This window comes from Myotis myotis, unplaced genomic scaffold (genome assembly GCF_014108235.1).
Source record: "Myotis myotis isolate mMyoMyo1 unplaced genomic scaffold, mMyoMyo1.p scaffold_m19_p_23, whole genome shotgun sequence".
Taxonomy (NCBI): Eukaryota; Metazoa; Chordata; class Mammalia; order Chiroptera; family Vespertilionidae; genus Myotis; species Myotis myotis.
Window position 1 is genome coordinate 811633 of NW_023416328.1, and position 20586 is coordinate 832218.

The 20586-nt window shown below is 53.8% G+C and overlaps 1 protein-coding gene across 1 annotated transcript; it reads left to right on the forward strand.

The window, feature by feature from the left end:
• Positions 1 to 102: 102 nt before the first annotated feature.
• Positions 103 to 20157, forward strand: IDH2 (isocitrate dehydrogenase (NADP(+)) 2). Its single transcript, XM_036355779.1, has 11 exons — positions 103 to 305; positions 10842 to 10933; positions 13084 to 13249; positions 15204 to 15364; positions 15452 to 15595; positions 16238 to 16374; positions 16549 to 16700; positions 18617 to 18729; positions 18856 to 18953; positions 19045 to 19137; positions 19805 to 20157. Exons 1-11 carry the CDS (start codon positions 191 to 193, stop codon positions 19890 to 19892), a joined length of 1359 nt encoding a protein of 452 aa, XP_036211672.1. The 5' UTR covers positions 103 to 190; the 3' UTR covers positions 19893 to 20157.
• Positions 20158 to 20586: the final 429 nt, after the last annotated feature.

The following is a 20586-nucleotide window of genomic DNA, read 5'->3' on the forward strand; positions in this document are numbered from 1 at the left end:
CGTGAGGGGGCGTGTCCCGCCGCCTGGCCACGCCCCCTCCCGGCGCGGCCCAATGGGACGGCGGCCCCGGCGGCCCCGCCCCCGCCGTGCCCGCGCGCCCGGCGCCCAGGTCTGGGCAGCCCGCCGCGAGGCAGCGGAGCAGCGGCCGGCGCTCGGATCTCGCCTGCGGGGTTGGTTCCTTCTGCTCGGCATGGCTGGTTACCTGCGGGTCGTGCGCTCGCTCGGCAGGGCGTCGGGCTCCGGGCCGGCGTGGGCTCCGGCCGCCTTGACGGGCCCCAACTTGCAGGAGCAGCCGCGGCGCCACTGTGAGTGCCAGAAGGGTCCAGGCGGGCGCGCGCCGGGCTCCGCGACGTGGCGGCCTCCGGGCGGGGGCCGGGGAGCGCGATCGGGCCGCTCGCTGGCCCGAGACCGCGGGTTTGGGCGCACAAAGAGCGGGGCGGGGCGGCAGCCTCGCTCCGCGGCCCCCTGCCCCGAGCTCCCAGGCCGCGCCAGGCGCAGCGGTGGGGACTTGAAGGACGGTGGCAACTGGTGGCCCGGGCGATGCCAGCCCTGCGGCCCTGCGCGCGGGGGTTGCGGGGGGTGGGGTGGGGGCGGGCAGAGATCGGGGCTGCCTCGCGCACTCGATTTAACTGTATGGAGGTGCTGGGGGGTGTCCCGGACCAGGAGGGGATCCCACCCGCGCTGGCGGGAGACGAGCAACTGGGTGGGGGCCGGAGCACCCCGCGAGCTGTTTCTGCTCAGACAAAGGCGGGAGGGGGGAGGAGGCATGCACTTCCCGTTCCTTTTCAGCCAAGCGCGCTGTAACCCCTCCTGGCTGCCAGGCCCTCGTCAGCTATTTTTGGAGCCTTTTTATGCGACAGCTGGAGAAGCGTGCTTTTCATTTCCCCCTTTGTTTGGACTCCCTCCCTTCTCCTTGTCGCTGCACTTGAGGCTCCATCCCAGGCCCTGTCCTTGGCTGGATTTGCCTTTTCTCGCGGGCCGGCTCCTGCGCTGCTCTTCGGCCCTGCCGGGCTCACCGATGCTGAGACTTTGTTCACAGCTCACGGGGTACCCTTAGCTCCCGGCTTAGCGGAGGAGACAGCGGTGGGGTCATGGGAAGCAGGACGTAGCCTGAACCTCCATGATCAATGTAGGCTGCCCCTGCTGGTATGTGGGCACGGCCTGCACCCTGGCTCTCCACCGCCCGTTACAAATGGCAGGGAACAATGTAGGTCCCTTGTCCCGGTCTGATGCCTGTTGTCCGGGAAACCCCTATGCTCACCTGGCCAGGAGCCCCTTGGGGTGAGCCAGGAGAGTGAGGAAGAGGGGGTGGGGCTCACGCAGCCTGGCTCTCCTGCCAGTGTAGGTAATCTTTAACCCGGTGTGGGAGCAGCTGACTAGTGTTGGGGCCCCAGCACCCCCCCCCTCACTTGCCAAGGAGAAAGGGGCATTTCTGCTTTTGAACTTCTAGGATTTGTCTCTAAAGGGTCAGCCCCCCAATCCCAAGGTTCCAAGTGCCCCCAAAACCAAGTTTCCCATAGGCACCACCTTCAGCAAAAGATGGTGCAAGTTAGATACCGCCTCCAATTCTCCTTTTTATTCTGCATTGATGATAAAAAAAATTTTTTTTTGATTTTTAAAAAGAAAAAAAAAAAAGCCTGGCCTATATGGCTCAGTTGGTTGGGCGTTTTCTGGCCACTAAAAGGTTTGGGTTTGATTCCCTATCAGGCAGGGGTTTCAGGATCAATTGCCAGTAGGGGGCGGTCAGGAGGCAGCCAATTGATATTTCACTCTCACATCGATGTTCCTCTCTCTCTCCCTTCCTCTCTTTCTAAAAAATCAATACAAAATATATTTTTAAAAAGAACCCCACCCCCTCCACACACAAACAAGAAAACAAAGCACCTTAGTGGCCTGAATTTTGGTAACACATAAAAAGAGCAGGCAATCGCCGGTCCTTCCGAAAGTTGGTTATTAATGGGAAGAATGCCTGGTATTTGAGTTGGACGTGAGAGTATACGATTCTGACCTCTGCTAGCTTGGTACCAGGCAACGCTGGCAGAGACAAAATAGTTGGCATTCCCCTTGATGTCACGGAAAGAGTATTTTTGGGCTAAAACACCCTGTGTCTTTGCTGTCTGGTGGTTCCCACACGTGTCTCTTTCTAGTTGTGCAACTTATAGGCCTCCAGTGTGGTTCTGATAAAACAGAGTTTGGGTATGTGACCGTGAGCTCCTTCTAACCACCTGTTGGGAGAATTACTCATCTAGCCTTTCTCTGTTCCACTCCTAGTGGGAGAACTTCTTAATTTTCTTGGCTACCTTTTAACTCTTCAGATCTTGGTGACTTGCCTGTGCTCATAGATTCAAGGGAAATTTAGTTAATGATGGTTCAAGGTTTTGCAAACCTAGTAGAGTTCTTTTTTTAAAAAAATACATTTTTATTGATTTCAGAGAGGAAGGGAGAGGGAGAAAGAGATAGAAAGAGATGGGAGAGAGTCATTGATTGCCTCCTGCAGGCCCCCTACTGGGGGTTGAGCCTGTAACCCCCAGCAAGTGCCCTTGACCGGGAATCGAACCGTGACCTCCTGGTTCATAGGTCGATGCTTAACCATTGAGCACACTGGCCTGGCTCAGTATGTGCACATCACATAAGACCACAGCTGCCCCTTCAGAGCTGTTTGGGTGGTTGTGTTTAGGTCCAGTAAAACCTGGGGCCTGTCTCCAAATCCTGTCTGTGAGGCCGAGGCCTCGTGCGCTGGGTATGAGCTGGAAACTGCTCTCCAGTTCCTGGAAGCCGGACTCCGTGGCCTGCCCTGGACGTTACTCTTCTGCAAACCCAGGTGGAAAATGCCAGCAGGTGGCAAATATTCACACACTATAAATTGTGAGCTTCTCCCGTGCCTGGCACAATTCCCTCTGTGTACATTTTTGATGGTCTGGTGCAGTCCAATGGTGAGAACTCGCCCGCCGCTGTGTGGCAATGCATCCTGGGAGAGGGGGCGCGGGAAGCACATTCCCTCCAAACAGGAGGTGAGGGCAGGGCAGCAGGCCCAACTGACCATACCTTGACATTCATTCATGCCTTCACTTCAGCAAATAGTGTGCTTCTGCCGTGTGTGCGCCAGGGACTGTGCAAGGTACTAGGGACAGAGCTGGGAATAAGAGGCCCAGATTTCTGCCCTTCGTGGAGCTTAACTTCTAACGTGGAGACAGTAAACAAGATAGAAGTCTTGCCCTAACCGGTTTGGCTCAATGGATAGAGCATCGGCCTGCAGACTCAAGGGTCCCAGGTTCAATTCCGGTCAAGGGCATATACCTTGGTTGCGGGCACATCCCGGTAGGGGGTGTGCAGGAGGCAGCTCATCGATGTTTCTCTCTCATCGATGTTTCTCACTCTCTATCCCTCTCCCTTGCTCTCTGTAAAAAATCAATAAAATATATATTCTTTTAAAAAGATAGAAGTCTTGTTTACTGTGATATATGCTAACAGGAGAACAAATGAGCAAGGAAGGTGTGTGTGAAAGTTTGGGTATAAGAAGCAGGGCGTTTGGTTATCTAGGGAAGAGTGAACTGCAGGGGTCAAGGTCTTGGTGGATGGAGTTCTATGGCCTGTGGGAGAAGCAGAGAGGAAAGCGTTTGCGCACGACGGTGGCTCAGAGTCCATGATGGTGAGCGACAGATGGGCTAGGACGTGGTGAGGGTTGAGGGGGCTTTCAGGCCATTTTTGAGGACCTCGGCCTTTATTCTGACTGAAAGGAGAGGCTTTGCAGGGTTTTGAGAGGAGTGTCATGACCTGCTTTGCATTTTTTAAAAAAAAATATATTTTTTTATTGATTTCAGAAAGAAAGGGAGAGGGAAGGATAGAAACATCAATGATGAGAGAGAATCATGGATCGGCTGCCTCCTACATGCCGCCTACTGGGGATGGAGCCCACAAACCGAGCATGTGCCGCCCTTGGCCGGAATTGAACCTGGGACCCTCCAGTCTGCAGGCCGACGCTCTATCCACTGAGCCAAACCAGCCAGGGCTCCTGCTTTGCATTTTAGCAGGAGCACTCTGGCCTCAGGGACCTGGTAGGAGGTATAACCTGGCTGGGAGCTGCGTGGTAGCTCTGGGGGAGGTGAGAAGTGGTTGGATTCTGGATGTATTTTGAAGGAAGAACCAGTAGGGCTTTTTGATGGTTTGACTGTGGGTGTGAGAGAAAGGGAGGAAAATGCTAGAATGTCTTCCAAAATTGCTCCCGGAATTGGGGCTCCTTGTTCTGCTGGGCCGTGCTGGCTGAGTATGGGTACGGATGCCGTAGAAGCAGTGGTCTTGCAGGCAGCTGCTGTTCGGGTACCTTGAGCCTTGAACTTGCAGCAGCAGGCAGATCCTGAAAACCGGGGATGGGTTTGGGCCCGGCAGGTGTGGGTCAGCGGTTGAGCATCAACCCAAGAACCAAGAGGTCGCAGGTTCGATTGTCCGTCAGGGCACATGCCTGGGTTGCAACTCGATCCCCAGTAGGGGGCGTGCAGGAGGCAGCCGATCCATGATTCTCATGGTTGATGTTTCTATCTCTCCCTCCCCCTTCCTCTCTGAAATCAATGAAAATATATTAAAAAGAAAATAAAAATAAATCCTTACTTGGTGTTGGGTGCTGGGAGCCCCACACGGGGAGGACAGTTGGCCTAACGGACCTCCTGGGACTGCTGTAATCCCATCCCCACACCCTGGCCGGGAGGACAGTGTTGGTGCAACGTCTCATCTGAAGATTTCATGGTGTCCCTAGGAGGCATTCAGGGAGGCCCAGCCTCTGTTCCTGGGATTTCAGGGTGCTTGTTGCCACTTGCCTCCCAGGGGGGCAGATGATGGGAATGTCTCCACCGTATTTGGCTGAACAACAGCCATGCCTTAGGGGACTCTGAGAGACACGGGGTAGGCCTGGCGGTAGGCCTGGCAGGGAGAGAGAGGCCGCCTCAGCTCAGCCCATCCCATCTGGGCCGAGAGCCAGCACGGGCTCAGCCTGTGGAAGCAACTCATTCTTCAAGAGAGGCTGGATTTTTTTTTTCTATTCTTAATTTATTTTACTTTACTTTTTTTAAATTAAAAACTTTCTTTTCTTTTTTTTAAAAAAATATTTTTAATTGATTTTTTTACAGAGAGGAAGGGAGAGGGATAGAGAGTCAGAAACATTGATGAGAGAGAAACATCGATCAGCTGCCTCCTGCACACCCCCCACTGGGGATGTGCCCGCAACCAAGGTACATGCCCTTGACCAGAATCGAACCTGGGACCCTTCAATCCGCAGGCCGACGCTCTATCCACTGAGCCAAACCGGTTAGGGCTATCTTTTTTTTATTTTTTATTTTTTTATTTTATTGATTTCAGAGAGGAAGGGAAAAGGACAGAGAGAGAGAAACATCAATGATGAGAGAGAATCATTGATTGGCTGCTTCCTGCACGCCCCTTACTGGGGATCGAGCCCGCAACCTGGGCATGTGCCTTGGCCGGAATTGAACCTGGGACCCTTCAGTCCGCAGGCCGACGCTCTATCCACTGAACCAAACCAGCCAGGGCTAAAAACTTTATTTTCAAATACAGTTTGCATTCAGTGTTATTTTGTATTTGTTCCAGGTACACACATAGTTGTTAGGCAATCATATACTTTACAAAGTGTGCCCCCTATTTCCAGTCCCCCACCACACATAATTACAATATTATCGACTACACTCCCCAGGCTGTACCTTACATCCCTGTGGCTATTCTGTAACTACCAACCTGTACTTCTCAATCCTGTCACCAGAAAGGCTGGATTTTTATGTAAAATCTTCTAAGGTGTTTACATTTTTTTTTTGGACTGATTTAATTTTTTTAATTGAACCTTTATTTCTTATGTTTTACTAGAGGCCCGGTGCACGAAATTCGTGAACAGGTAGGGTCCCTAGGGTTGGCCAGCAATCAGGGCCGATCGGGGCCTTCCAGCTGCTGGCCGGGGCCTTCCTTAGTTATGTGCCGCCCCCTGGTGGTCAGCACACGCCATAGGGAACGATCAGTCTCCCCATTGAACTCCCATGGGGACAATTTGCATATTAGGCTTCTATATCTATAGGTTGTACAAATGCATAACAGAAATTTCCATTTTACCCATTTTTAAGTCTGCAGTTCAGTAGTGTTCAGTGTATTTCCATTATTGTACAACCAATATCCAGAGCTTTTTCATCTCACAAAACTAAAACTCTATACTTATTAAACAATAACTCCCCATTCCCCCCACCCCAGCCCCTGGCAACCACCTTTCTACTTTCTGTTTCTATGACTTTGATTTCGTTAGGCACCTCATATAAGGTGAGTCTGTCTTTTTGTGACTGGCTTGTTTCACTTAGCACAGTGTCCTGAAGGCCTTAAGGTTCATCTGTGTTGTGTCATGTGTGACCAGATTGCCTTCCTTTTCAAGGCTGCATAATATTCCATTGCATGTACGTTCTGCCGTAAAAATATCAAGTTAACGTTCATTGAGCTTCTGAGTAAGGTACAGGAATTGTAAAAAAAAGCTTAGTTGTTAAATCCTTACATATTGAATACTGCTTCTAATTTATCATAGGAGTTGCTTTCCCAAAATGTTAAACGCCGCTGGATTGAAAGAGTGTTTGGGAAAGATGGTAATTTTTTTTTTTTTAGAGAGAGAAAGAAACATTGATTTGTTGTTTCACTTTTTGGCATTCATTGGTAGATTCTTGTATGTGCCCTGACTGGGGGGTTGAACCCGAAACCTTGAAGTGCCTGGATAACACTGTAACTCACTGATCTACCTGGCCAGGGCTGCAATGCTGTCATATAACTATACCACAGGGTAAGAGATACAAAGTAAACTTGCTTTTGTGCAATTTGAAACAAAAGAACAAGCAGCGAAAGCTGTTGGGGTAGGTCCCACATCACTAACACATGGAGTCGCTTCCCTTTTTAGTTTTAAAGCGGGTACATCCATGGTTAAGGAGTGAGGAGCCCAGTCTTAGAAAACTTGGAATCATGAACATTGTTCAGCCTTTAGGAGGAAAATTTTTCTTAATTCTCCTGGATTAGCTTCCGAGTCCTGTTCTCCTCTTTTTTTTTTTTTTTTAAATATGTTTTTATTGATTTTAGAGAGGAAGGGAGAGGGAGTGAGAGAGATAGAAACATTATGATGAGTGAGAATCATTAATCGGCTGCCTCCTGCACGCCCCCTACTGGGGATTGAGCCCGCAACCTGGTTCATAGGTCAACAGTCAACCACTGAGCCACACCAGCCGGGCCTGTTCTCCTGAAGGTGCATGCTACATTTGGTTTGTTCATTCATCCGTGGATGGACACTTGGGTTGCTCCGCGCTCTTGGGCTATTGTGGGTAATGCTGATATGAATATGGGTGTACAAGACCCTGCTTTGCTTCTTCCATATATATATATATCCAGAAGTAGGACTGGTGGGGTCACATGGAGATTCTCGTTTTTTTGTTTTTGTTTTTAAATATATCTTTAGTGATATCAGAGAGGAAGAGAGAGAGGGGGAGGGAGATAGAAACATCAATGACGACAGAGAATCGTTGACCCACTGCATTCTGCACGCCCCACACTGGGGATGGAGCCCGCAACCCAGGCATGTGCCCTGACCGGGAATTAAACCGTGACCTCTTGGTTCTCAGGTCAGTGCTGAGCCACTGAGCCACACCGGCCGGGCTCTAGTTTTTAATTTGTAGATAAGTGGCGCAGCATGGGACTGTTTTCTGGAGCAGCTGCACGAGTTTACATCCTCACCAGCCGTGCACAGGGTTCCCGTTTCTCCGCATCCTGCCCTGGTTTTCGTCACTGTTCCCAGCTCCTTGACCTTGACAAAGGCGCTGCTTGCTCTCTGCTCACTACCTGTAGGTCTTCCCTTCCATCCTCCCTCCTTGGGGGCGGGCCCTGTTGTGTTGAAGGTGTTTCAGGAAGAGGCGCTTAGCATCTGGTTGTAAGCAAGTGGGCCTTGTGGTCTCTGAGGGTTGGACTCCCCTGTGCACAGCTGTGACCTTGACATTCAACTCCCTCACGGAGGAAGCGTGGTGTCCACAGCCCATGAGCTGCCGGCATGAGCCCAACAAGTGTTGACTTGTTTTCTGTTTGTTTCTTTTTTTCTTTTTTTTTTAAATATATTTTATTGATTTTTTTTACAGAGAGGAAGGGAGAGAGATAGAGAGTTAGAAACATCGATGAGAGAGAACCATCGATCAGCTGCCTCCTGCACATCTCCTACTGGGGATATGCCCACAACCCAGGCACATGCCCTTGACCGGAATCGAACCCGGGACCTCTCAGTCCACAGGCCGACGCTCTATCCACTGAGCCAAACCGGCTTCGGCATCTGTTTGTTTCTTGATAGTAGCCATTCTAAGGGGTCCAGGTGGTATCTCGTTGTGGTTTTGATTTGAATTTCCCTAATGATTAGTGAGGTTGAGCATGTTTTCACGCACTTGTTGGCTTTTTTATCTATCACGTTGGAGAACTATCTATTCAAGTCCTTTACCCACTTGTTTTTTGGGATTTAAAAAAACATTTTTAATATATATATTTTTATTGATTTTAGAGAGAAAGGGAGAGGGAGAGAGATAGAAACATCAATGATGGGAGCGAATCATTGATCGGCTGCCACCAGCACACCTCCACTGGAGATGGAGCCTGCAACCTGGGCCTGTGCCCTTGACTAGAATCGAACCTGGGACCCTTCAGTCTGTAGGCTGACGCTCTATCCACTGAGCCAAACCAGCTAGGGCTGGGATTTTTTGGTTGTTACAATCTCCTGATTTTAAAATGTGGCCACCAGTTAATACTTAAGAAAAACACTATGTGGGCCAAACAGAATGAGCCTGTGGGCCCTGTGGTCTCTGAGGGTTGGACTCCTGTGTGCACAGCTGTGACCTTGACATTCAACTCCCTCACGGAGGAAGCGTGGTGTCCACAGCCCACGAGCTGCCGGCATGAAGCTAAAACTTGAATGGAGCTCAAGTGTGCAACCGTTAGGACTGGCCCCTAAATGAATCTCTCCTTAGGGATCCTGATTAGGGTTCAATATGTTCTTTAAACATTGGATTGGCTCTCCTCAAATGAACTCATAGGAAGTGCTCCTAGAAATCAAGGTCGCCCTGCCACAGCCCCGTAGACTTTCTGCGGGTCCTAAAACCTGTTCCATTCAAGCTTTAGGCCACCAAGGGTGAAGGAATGCTGTAGCTTGGGCCCCAAATCCCTTGTTCTCCAGGGAGCGAAGTATTTCCTTCCAGTCTGTGTTGCTTTCTGCTTTTCTATGTCTGACTCACAAGGGCATCTGAGGCTGCACTTGAGCAAGGGATCTGTGTTCCCTCCTGTCTCTGAATAATCTCGACACTTTTTTTTTTTTTTTTTAAGAGAAAAGAAGGGAGGGAGAGAGGGAAGAAACATCTATTTGTTGTTCCACTTACTTACGCTTTTGTTGGTTGCTTCTCGTATGTGCCCTGACCAGGGATCGAACCCACAACCTTGGCGTATCAGGACCACGCTCCAACCCACTGAGCTACCCAACCCGGTTGCAGGTTTTGCATAGATGTCACTGGTTCCTCCAGTCTGCGGGCGGAGGGATGATCTGGAGCTTGGGTGCCCCTTGGGTCAACAAGCCTCCTCCAAGGCAGCCTGCACTGACGAATTAGATGGGCCATTTTCTTTTCTTTTTAAAAAAATGTATTTTTATTTATCGCAGAGAGGAAAAGAGAGGGAGGGAGAGAGAGAGAGAGAGAAACCTCAATGATAAGAGAATCATGGATCGGCTGCCTCCTGCACGCCCCCTACTTGGGGATCGAGCCTGCAACCCCAGGCATGTGCCCTTGACTGGAATCGAACCTGGGACCCTTCAGTCCGCAGGCCGACGCTCTAGCCACTGAGCCAAACCAGCTGGGGCTGGGCCATTTTCTTGAGTTTTCCTTGGAATGCACTTCCCAGGCTGTCGGGTTTTTCTTGAGTCAGAATTTCCTTGAAGAGCTTCCCTGGCTCTGGTTTCCCCTCTGCCCTCCCCCTCGTCCAGTCTTGTGATGCTTCTCTGGCAGGACTGGCCGACCTGAGCCACTGGGGCCAGTTCTGAGCTCCCTTCCCAGCCTGTTTCCTCTCCTGCAAGGTGCGAATCCTCCTGTTTTCAAGCTGTAACCCGGGGACCTCAGCCTCCTCACTTCGAAAGCGGAGGTGATGATACTCCCTTGGGGAGGAGTGAATGGAATCGTGCAAACGGTGGGGGACGCTGTCCTGCCCGGAGGAGGTGTTAATACAATCCCTCCTCATTGCAAGTTAGTCAGCTTCTCGGGTTGCAAGCAACAGACCGAGTGAGTGGCAGGCCGCGTTTGAGAGGATGTTATTAGAAGGACCCAGGGAAGCCCTAGCCGGTTCGGCTCAGTGGATAGAGCATCGGCCTGCGGACCGAAGGGCCCTGGGTTCGATTCCGGTCAAGGGCACGTACCTCGGTTGCAGGCTCCTCCCTGGCCCGGGCTCGTGCAGGAGGCAACCAATCGATGTGTTTCTCTCACATCGATATTTCTATCTTTCCCTCTCTCTTCCACTCTCTCTAAAAGTCAATGGAAATAATATCCTCAGATGAGAATTAAAAAAAAAATAGAGGGGAGGGGATCCTGGGTTGCCTGGGGAGCCAGGTGTCAGCAGCCCCCGGCAGCCTCTCCCGACGTGCTGCTGGACAGGGCAGCCCCGGCTGGCTCCAGTTCTCTGCGTTGTCTCCTCTGCCTTCAGATCCCCGGGGAGGAGATCTCAGTGGCCAGGCTGACCACTGCTCTCCCCTTGGTGCGGGGGGCTCCCTCACCCTCCTCCCCAGGGGCCTCATGCTGTGTCTGTGCCCGTCCTAGATGCCGACAAGAGGATCAAGGTGGCCAAGCCGGTGGTGGAGATGGACGGCGATGAGATGACCCGTATTATCTGGCAGTTCATCAAGGACAAGGTAGTTCCCTCTGGAGTGGGTGGCAGCTCTCCCCGTGGCGGGCCAGGCTCAGTGCTCCGCCCTAGCACAGGCCTCTCCCCCCCACCCCTGCTTCAGGCCCCACCCATCACCTGATGCCCCTGTCCCTTCGTGGGGTGGGCGGCCGCAGTCCTGTTTCCCTCCTCCCACCCATCCTTCCGCTGTGTCAGTCCACTCGTGGTTCTTGGGGCGTCTGGCAGCGGCCTGTGCTCGGCAGCCTGTGCCCCCAGCTGGTGCCGAAGCCTGCGTGTCCCAATCTGTATCCACAGTGGTGTGTGGATAGAGGCGCCAGGTTTGGAAAGGCCCGTATCCTGTCCCTCTCACCCCCTCTGTCCGACGTGCTGCCTCGAGGGGGTGAAGGAGGGCAGGGCTGGTGTGGGTGCAGCTGTGCCTGGAGTCACCTTTTCTTTTAATTTATTTTTTGTTTATTTTTTTAATTGATTTCAGAGAGGAAGGGAGAGGGAGAGAGAGATAGAAACATCCATGATGAGAGAGAATCATTGGTCGTCTGCCTCCTGCACGTCCCCTACTGGGGATGGAGCCCGCAACCCGGGCATGTGCCCTGACCAGAATCGAACCGTGATCTCCTGGTTCCTAGGTCGACGCTCAGCCACTGAGCCACTCCTGCTGGCTGGAGGTCACCTTTTCTTTCTTTGTTTTTTTTAAAAAATATATTTTATTGATTTTTTACAGAGAGATAGGGAGAGGGATAGAGAGTTAGAAACATCGATGAGAAACATTGATCAGCTGCCTCCTGCACACCCCCTACTGGGGATGTGCCCGCAACCAAGGTACATGCCCTTGACCGGAATTGAACCTGGGACCCTTGAGTCCACAGGCCGACGCTCTATCCACTGAGCCAAACCGGTTAGGGCGAGGTCACCTTTTCTGAGTGGTGCAGGGATGTCTTTGTGAGTGGTGGCCGTGGTGCGCTCTGTAGGGCAGGGCCTTGTTTGAGCCACCACCACCACCGCACGTGGTTCCCAGGGAGGCTTCTTGGCTTCTCCAAGTCACTGGGTTCTGCCTGGGAGAGTGTGTTGTCCACGTGAAGACCCTACAATTTATCTGTGTCCACAAGGAGAAGGTTGAGAGGCGCCATTTCTGAATGGGGGAGATGAGGGAACCCACTGTTGCAGGGGTGGGGAACCTTTTTTCTGCCAAGGGCCATTAGGATGTTTAGAACATCATTCATGTGCCATACAAAATGATCAGCTTAAAAATTATCCTGCTTAAAAAAAAAAAATTATCCTGCTATGTTTGGTCAAACATTTATTTATTTATTTTTTAAATATTTCTTTATTGATTTCAGGGAGGAAGGGAGAAGGATAGATAGATAGAAACATCACTGATGAGAGAGAATCATTGATCGGCTGCCTCCTGCACACCACCTACTGGGGATGGAGCCCGCAACCCACGCATGTGCCCTTGGCCGGAATCGAACCTGGAACCCTTCAGTCTGCAGGCCGATGCTCTATCCACTGAGCCAAGCCGGCCAGGGCCGGTCAGACATTTAATTAACTCACCCCTAATGTCTTGACAGAACCAGACCAAATGATTCCGTGGGCCTTATACAGGCTGCAGGCCAGATGTTCCCCATCCCTCATTTATTTATTCATTTCAAATATATTTTGTTGATTTCAGAGAGGAAGGGAGAGGGAGAGATAGGACCATCAATGGTGAGAGACTCGTTGATCATTTGCCTCCTGCACACCCCACACTGGGCATCGAGCCCACAATCTGGGCATGTGCCCTGACTGGGAATCGAACCTGACCATCTGGTTCCTAGGTCGACGCTCAACCACTGGGCCCCACCCCTGGTTTAGAGAATAGCGATGCACTTGGAGGTTGGGGTTTGGCTGAGTTGATGGGCCATGGCGGGGGCATATGGTCCATGCTAGGGGATGAGCCCTCTGCGGGGCTGCCGGCCTCTCTCCGGAGCCCCGGCCTCCAGCCAGGTTTGGCCGGGCCCCACCGAGGAATGGCTGACTCTCACCCTCTGCTGCGCTGCCCCCCTCCCCCCTCTCCTGGCCTTCCCTCGTCCCTGCCCTGACTGAGTGTCCCCTGCCGCAGCCTGCACATGCCCGTGAGTCATCGTATCTGGGCTGACGCCTTGCCCTGGCCTCTGTCTCTAGCTCATCCTGCCCCACGTGGACGTCCAGCTCAAGTATTTCGACCTGGGGCTCCCAAACCGTGACAAGACTGACGACCAGGTCACCATTGACTCCGCGTTGGCCACCCAGAAGTACAGCGTGGCTGTCAAGTGCGCCACCATCACTCCCGATGAGGCCCGTGTGGAAGGTGCGGGGGCCTGAGGGGTGGGTGGGCTGGGACGTGACCCCAGTCTCCCCGCAAATGCCTGGGCGACAGTGGTCCCTGTAGATGGGGTTGGGGAGGGGCGGCTTCAGCTTCCACAGTCGGGGTGTGATCGAGCAAAGACCAGAATCCGTTCCCTGCTCCCAGGCCAATGGGGTTTCTGCTGTGATGTGTGGCTCTGGCCAGTGGAGGTGCCATCGGTGACAGGAAGGAGGAGGAGGAAGCTGACGCTGATGCTGTCACAATGAGAATGGCGCTTGGGGGGGCTGCCCCTCTGGCCTCCTGGACTGTTTTGCAGGCAGGTGGACAGAGAGACCTGGGCCACCTCTGTCCAGAGGAGGACTGTGTGCCAGGCCTCTATTCTTCAGAGCCTTGGGGGCTCCGGGGGACGTTACTAGCGTCCTGCCATGGCCATACAGGGGTCACTGGCTGCTGGTCCCTGGTCCTGAGGGATGTTCTTAAGGCTTCCATGAAATGACAGTGGTGTGTGGATAGAGGGGCCAGGTTTAGAAAGGCCAAGAGAGGGTGGTGTAGAAGTTTGCAGAGTTCTGTCCCCTTAATCCTGGCAGAATCAGGGACCTAGAAGGAAGCATTCAAGACCGCCACCCCACCCCCCAGGCCTCCTCCTGTCTTTTGGGTTGTACTGACCTTAGGGTATTGGAATTATTTTCGTGCTAAGCTCTTCTCGCAAGTTTTCCTTTTTATTATCCCAAACTCTGGGATGTATATATCCCCATTTTCTGGATAAGAGTATTAAAGGTCACAGTCTTGATAACTCAGGCCCGGCCCTTGCGATTAGTGGCAGTTCTGCGGCCAGAACCAGGGCACCCGGGTGAGGCCGTGTGCTGCCAGGGTTCATCGGGCTACACGTCCCAGTACCATGTGGGAGTAACAATAGTCAGACCATGTGCCAGGCACTGTTCTAGGCACTTCATGTATGAGTTCATTTAATCCTCACAGCAATCCAAAAGAGTAGGTGTTTTATCACTACTTTCTTTTCTTTTTGAAAATATTTTTTTTATTTCAGAGAGGAAAGGAGAGGGAGATAGAAACATCAATGATGAGAGAGAATCATTGATCGGCTGCCTCCTGCACGCCCCACACTGGGGATCGAGCCTGCAACCCGGGCATGTGCCCTTAACTGGAATCAAACCTGGGACCCTTCAGTCCACAGGCTGACGCTCTATCCACTGAGCCAGGCCGGCTAGGGCTGTCACTACGTTCATTTTGTAGCTCGGGTTAGACCACCTGCACGGGACTCACAGTCAGAGGTGGTGGAGTGGGCCCTGAAGCCAGGCAGTGTGGTTCCAGGGCCCACACACTCACACTCCACCAGTGATGGCGAACCTATGACACGCGTGTCAGAGGTGACACACGAACTCATTTTTTGGGGTTGATTTTTCTTTGTTAAATGGCATTGAATTATATAAAATAAATACCAAAAATATCAGTCTTTGTTTTACTATGGTTGCAGATATCAAAAAATTTCTATATGTGACACGGCACCAGAGTTAAGTTAGGGTTTTTCAAAATGCTGCCGAAACCGGTTTGGCTCAGTGGATAGAGCGTCGGCCTGCGGACTGAAAGGTCCCAGGTTCGATTCCGGTCAAGGGCATGTACCTGGGTTGCGGGCACATCCCCAGTAGGGGGTGTGCGGGAGGCAGCTGATCGATGTTTCTCTCTCATCGATGTTTCTAACTCTCTATCTCTCTCCCTTCTTCTCTGTAAAAAATCAATAAAATATATTTAAAAAAAATAAAAATAAAAATAAAAAATAAAAATGCTGACACGCTAAGCTCAAAAGGTTCGCCGTCACTGCTCTAGCCTCTTTTCCGGGATCATTTGTAGGACCCTCACCTGGCTGTGCTCTTGCTCGGGGTTCGGATTCTGGCTGGAAGGTGGGGGCTATGGTGGGGCCACGTCATCTCTGCTCTCCTAGAGTTCAAGCTGAAGAAGATGTGGAAGAGTCCCAACGGAACCATCCGGAACATCCTGGGCGGGACCGTCTTCCGGGAGCCCATTATCTGCAAGAACATCCCCCGCCTCGTCCCTGGCTGGACCATGCCCATCACCATTGGCAGGCACGCCCATGGCGACCAGGTGGGCCGCGGCGGGAGTTGGGCTCTGCTGGCCCGGGACCCCCTCCGTCTGGAGCCCCCGGCCTGAGCCACCCTCTCGTCTCTGCAGTACAAGGCCACGGACTTTGTGGCCGACCGGGCCGGCACCTTCAAGATGGTGTTCACCCCAAAGGATGGCAGCAGTGCCAAGGAGTGGGAGGTGTTCAACTTCCCGGCTGGCGGCGTGGGCATGGGCATGTACAACACTGACGAGGTGAGGCCAGCATGAGGGGAGCCGGGCTCTCTGCTCTGGGCTTATCTCTGCCAGCTTGACTAGTTCCCGCAAGTTCTAGCCTGAATCACATGACCACCTCTGAGCCAATCACAGAGGCCCCGAGAGAGAGAGAGCGAGGAGGCGCTCTGATTGGATAAGCCAGACACACAGAGTCTAGAGACAGATCCCAGCCCAGCCATATGGTCTAAGACAGGGGTCCTCAAACTACGGCCCGCGGGCCACATGCAAATACAAATATTGTATTTGTTCCCGTTTTGTTTTTTTACTTCAAAATAAGGTATGTGCAGTGTGCATAGGAATTTGTTCGTAGTTTTTTTTTAAACTATAGTCCGGCCCTCCAACGATCTGAAGGACAGTGAACTGGCCCCGTTTAAAAAGTTTGAGGACCCCTGGTCTAAGAGTTGCAGAGGGGGAGGTAGCTTTGCAAAGCAAAGCTCGGGGACTGTGTCCTCCCAGAAGTTGGGAGGGGGATGCTGGGCCAGCAGGAACAACAGATGCCTGCAGAAGGTGGCTGGATGAGCCCAGATTGCAGGAGAGGGTCGTGTGGAGGGAAGGGGTGCCATCCCCGGGCGGGGCCTGGCCCTGGGGGACCATGCCAGAAACCCGTCTTTCTCCCTGCAGTCCATCTCGGGTTTTGCGCACAGCTGCTTCCAGTACGCCATCCAGAAGAAGTGGCCGCTGTACATGAGCACAAAGAACACCATTCTGAAAGCCTACGACGGGCGCTTCAAGGACATCTTCCAGGAGATCTATGAGAAGTAACAGCCGCTCCCTTGATAAGATGCCCCAGTCCTCCCTCCTGGTCCCCCCCACCCCGGCCCTCATCCTACCCCGGAAGGGTGCTGTCCCCAGGCATTTGGCTCAGGAAGGGATCCCCCAATCTGTCAGCCTCCTCCTGCCTTCCTCCCCACAACAGGCCCCTTTGCTTCCAGGCATTATAAGACCGAGTTCGAGAAGAATAAGATCTGGTACGAGCACCGGCTCATTGATGACATGGTGGCTCAGGTCCTCAAGTCTTCAGGCGGCTTTGTGTGGGCCTGCAAGAACTATGATGGAGACGTGCAGTCGGACATCCTGGCCCAGGGTACGCCGGGAGCCCCCTGCTCCCTGTGGGGATGGGTCCTTCGGCCTCTCTGGCCGAGGTCATTTTTAGACCCTTTTGGTAGAGAAGGTCCTTTAGTGTAGCAGCAGCACCCGGGCTTGCCGGCTCCTTGCAAGGTCCCCTGTGGACAGCAGGGGGCAGGAGCTCCCTGGGAGCTGAGTGAGGAAGGATCGCAAATTCGGTTTGGACGGGTGTATTGCTAAGGCTGTCATTGAAGGGAAGGGAGGAACCGGGACTTCAGGTTCTCAGGGGCTAGGCGTGTTGACCCTGAGGTTCCTGTCCAGGGAGGGGCCGAGTGACTAGGTTTGGCTCCAGTGGAACCAAATGGGATTGAGCAATCTGGGTGCTCATTATTTATTATCATTTTAAAATATATTTTTATTGATTTCAGAGAGGAAGGGAGAGGGAGAGAGAGATAGAACCATCAATGATGAGAGAGAATTATGGATCGGCTGCCTCCTGCACGTCCCGTACTGGGGATTGAGCCTGCAACCTGGGCATGTGCCCTTGACTAGAATCGAACTCGGGACCCTTCAGTCCGCAGGCTGACACTTTATCCATTGAGCCAAACCGGCTAGGGCAGGTGCTCTTTAAATTGCAGAGAATTTTTTTGCGCAGTAAACCTTTATTTAATCCTCACCCGAGGATATTTCTCCATTGATTTTTAGGGAGAGTGGAAGAGAGAGGGAAAGACAGATATCGATATGAGAGAAACACATCGATTGGTTGCCTCCTGCACTTGCCCCGACCAGGGCCTGGTCTGGGGAGGAGCCTGCAACCTTGGTATGTGCCCTTGACCGGAATTGAACCCAGGCCCCTTCGGTCTGCAGGCCGACGCTCTACCCACTGAGCCAAACCGGCCAGGGCGGGCACAGTAAACCTTTCAGATGTAGGAGAATATCAGGGAAGATGGGAAAACCCTCCATCTGAAAGGTAAATCAGATCCCAGCAGAGAGGAACCATAAGGAATCGCCCAAAGGCTTTACAGAGCTTTGAGACCGTCTGCCTTTTCATCGCGGCCTGGCCTTTGGCTTTGTTTTGAAAAGTTCAGTGGTGATCCTCTCAGTAGCATGATGCCCGTCTGGGCTGGAAGGATGAAAAGCCACAGCAGGCAAGAGAAAGGGGTGACAGTGACCCCTAAATAAATAAGGAATTGGTGAGTGGGAAGGTCCAGGAAGCAGTGGAGACGGGACCCCCACCCCCTGCGCCAATAGCAAAACTTCCTAGACAGGTCGTTTCCCTCGAGGACTTGCCCGCTTTTCCTTCCTTGGGACTTGACCATTCGTACGTTGGTGCCGTGGGGATCTTGGCAACAGAAAAGCTTCGCACATGGATTTGGGAACGACCGGAAACTTACCACAAAGCTTGCAAGTAGCCGGAAAGAGCAGCAGATAAAAGCGGTCCTGGGAAGTGCTGCCAGCAGGCTTCCTTCCTTCTGCTCCAACGTGCCTCCCGGCCACAGCCCGGGCTGGGTGCGCAGAATTCTGTGGGGTCTTGGGCCCCAGGGGCCAAGGGCTGTGGGATGCCTGGAGGTGGGGGCCACAGATGCAGGTGTTCCGCTTCAAATTCACCCTTTTGCAAAGCAAATTCACCCTTTTGCAAAGCAAATTCACCCTTTTGCAAAGCAAACTAGATTTGCAAAAGGGTAGGTTTGGAGTGGAAAACCTGTATATGCTGACCGGCCAGCTCTCGCCACCTGTGAGCGTTCCCCTGCCCTGTGCTGGGCCCTGGAGTCCCAGGACCAGGGTGGACAAACCAGAAACAGTGCCTGCCCTCCCCTCCCTCCCCCAGGGTGGGCGGAGTCATAAGTTGAGTGACAGCAGGAAGGCAGGTGGGCTGGATCCAGGTTACCTGGGGCGAGGCACCCACACTCAGAGGAGGCTCTTCCCACGCTTCAGGCTTTGGCTCCCTGGGCCTGATGACGTCCGTGCTGGTCTGCCCCGACGGAAAGACCATCGAGGCTGAGGCTGCTCACGGGACAGTCACGCGCCACTATCGGGAGCACCAGAAGGTAAGCGTGGTGAGCGTGCCACACGGGCCGGGAGGACGGGCCCGGCCCTGTCGGTCAAGGCTGCCTCCAGGTTGCCCCCTTGGTTGGCTTTTTGGCTGTTAATTCCCTTGTGCCCACTGCCCCCAGGGCCGGCCGACCAGCACCAACCCCATCGCCAGCATCTTCGCCTGGACGCGGGGCCTGGAGCACCGGGGGAAGCTGGACGGGAACCAGGACCTCATCAGGTGAGCCCGGAGAGGGGCTGCGCTGGCCCCGGGGCGGGTTCTGGGCCGGATGCTGCCCAGCCTAAGGCTCACTCTGCCCGCCCCCCTGCAGGTTTTCCCAGACCCTGGAGAAGGTGTGCGTGCAGACAGTGGAGAGCGGAGCCATGACCAAGGACCTGGCGGGCTGCATCCATGGGCTCAGCAAGTGCGTGGCCGGGGTGGAGGGCAGGGCTGGCCTTCCGGGGCCTTGGGGGCCAGTGGGCAGAAGCTGGGGGACCCTTCTTAGAGGCCCCCATTTTTTTTAATTGATTTCAGAGAGGAAGGGAGAGAGAGAGAGAGAAACATCAATGATGAGAGAGAATCATGGATCGGCTGCCTCCTGCACGCCCCCTACTGGGGATCGAGCCCACAACCCGGGCATGTGCCCTGACCAGGAATCGAACCTGGGACCCTTCAGTCCGCAGGCCAACGCTCTATCCATTGAGCCACACCGGCTAGGGCGAGGCCCCCGTCTTTGGTCAGCTTCGCCACCAGGAGCCTGGGGGCAGGACAGGTCCACAGCCCTGAGGGAGGGCTCGGGCCGAGCTTCCCAGACCAGGCCCCCTGATTGGTCCCCATCCACCCGCGCCGGTACCCATCTCCCAGCTTCTCCCAGGGGACCTGGTACCCAGTGGCCCATTCACCTGCCAGTGAACAGACAGACCTTCCCAGGCTCCCGCTGACTTGGCCGTGGCCCCTTAGCGGCGGGCGGCGGCGGCGGGGGGACCTGTGACCCGCAGGCGGCCTGGCCACACCCCTCCCCACAGGGGCTGCCATCAAGACCCCCCCACGCTCCGGCTCTGCCCCTCATGCGGGTGGTGTTCTCTCGGCAGCGTGAAGCTGAACGAACACTTCCTGAACACCTCGGACTTCCTGGACACCATCAAGAACAACCTGGACAAAGCCCTGGGGCAGAAGTAGGGGCGGCGGCGGGCCCCAATCCCCGATCCCCGGTCCCGGACTCGCGGAGGGTGAGCCTCAGCCCTCTCAGGAGGCCTTTCTAGGGGACGATTTTTTTATAAGCGACATGGTTTTCCAGGTCTCCGCGCTGCCCCTCGCGGAGGCGGCGTGAGGCAGAAGCGGTGTGTTTTACCTCAGCCCGTCAGTATGTGCCGCATACTGTAATTTATATCGCCTTGGAACACGTGGTGCCATATTTAGCTACTAAAACCTCTTCGCAAAGCTGTCTGCTGTGTTTGTCCCTCAGGGGAGGAGGCAGCCGGGGCCAGCAGAGGGCGGGGGCTCCACGGGGACAGGACGTCTGTCCCAGGCTCCATCCAGTCCTGGGCCCCGTCGGGGGGGGGGGGGGCAGAATGGACCGAGCAGGATGCTACGGGGGCCACCCCGAGTAGCCGCTGGGACTCTGGGGGCGCAGGTCCCTGGAATTTCCTAGCGTGGTTCCTGTATCGTTTGGGGGTTATCACTTCTCCATAGATTCAGGTTGTGTTTTTCCTTTTCTTTCCGGTTTTCAGCTTCTAAACATCTCCAGGGCCCTTGCCCTTTGCTTGGTACTGAAGACAGGCCCCCCCACCCCCCACCCCCCCGCCCTTGGCAGCCGCCTTTGGTTCTCCACTCACAGCTGCTGGGGGGCTGGGGGCTTGGGGTATGAACAGGG

What these genes read in the sequence shown, in the direction of transcription:
- IDH2 (XM_036355779.1), top strand. Translation starts at nt 191, where the DNA reads ATGGCTGGTTACCTGCGGGTCGTGCGCTCGCTCGGCAGGGCGTCGGGC. An exon ending in GGCAGTTCATCAAGGACAAG is followed by an intron (nt 10,934 to 13,083) that starts GTAGTTCCCTCT and finishes CTCTGTCTCTAG; the next exon opens with CTCATCCTGCCCCACGTGGA. An exon ending in TTCCAGGAGATCTATGAGAA is followed by an intron (nt 16,375 to 16,548) that starts GTAACAGCCGCT and finishes CTTTGCTTCCAG; the next exon opens with GCATTATAAGACCGAGTTCG.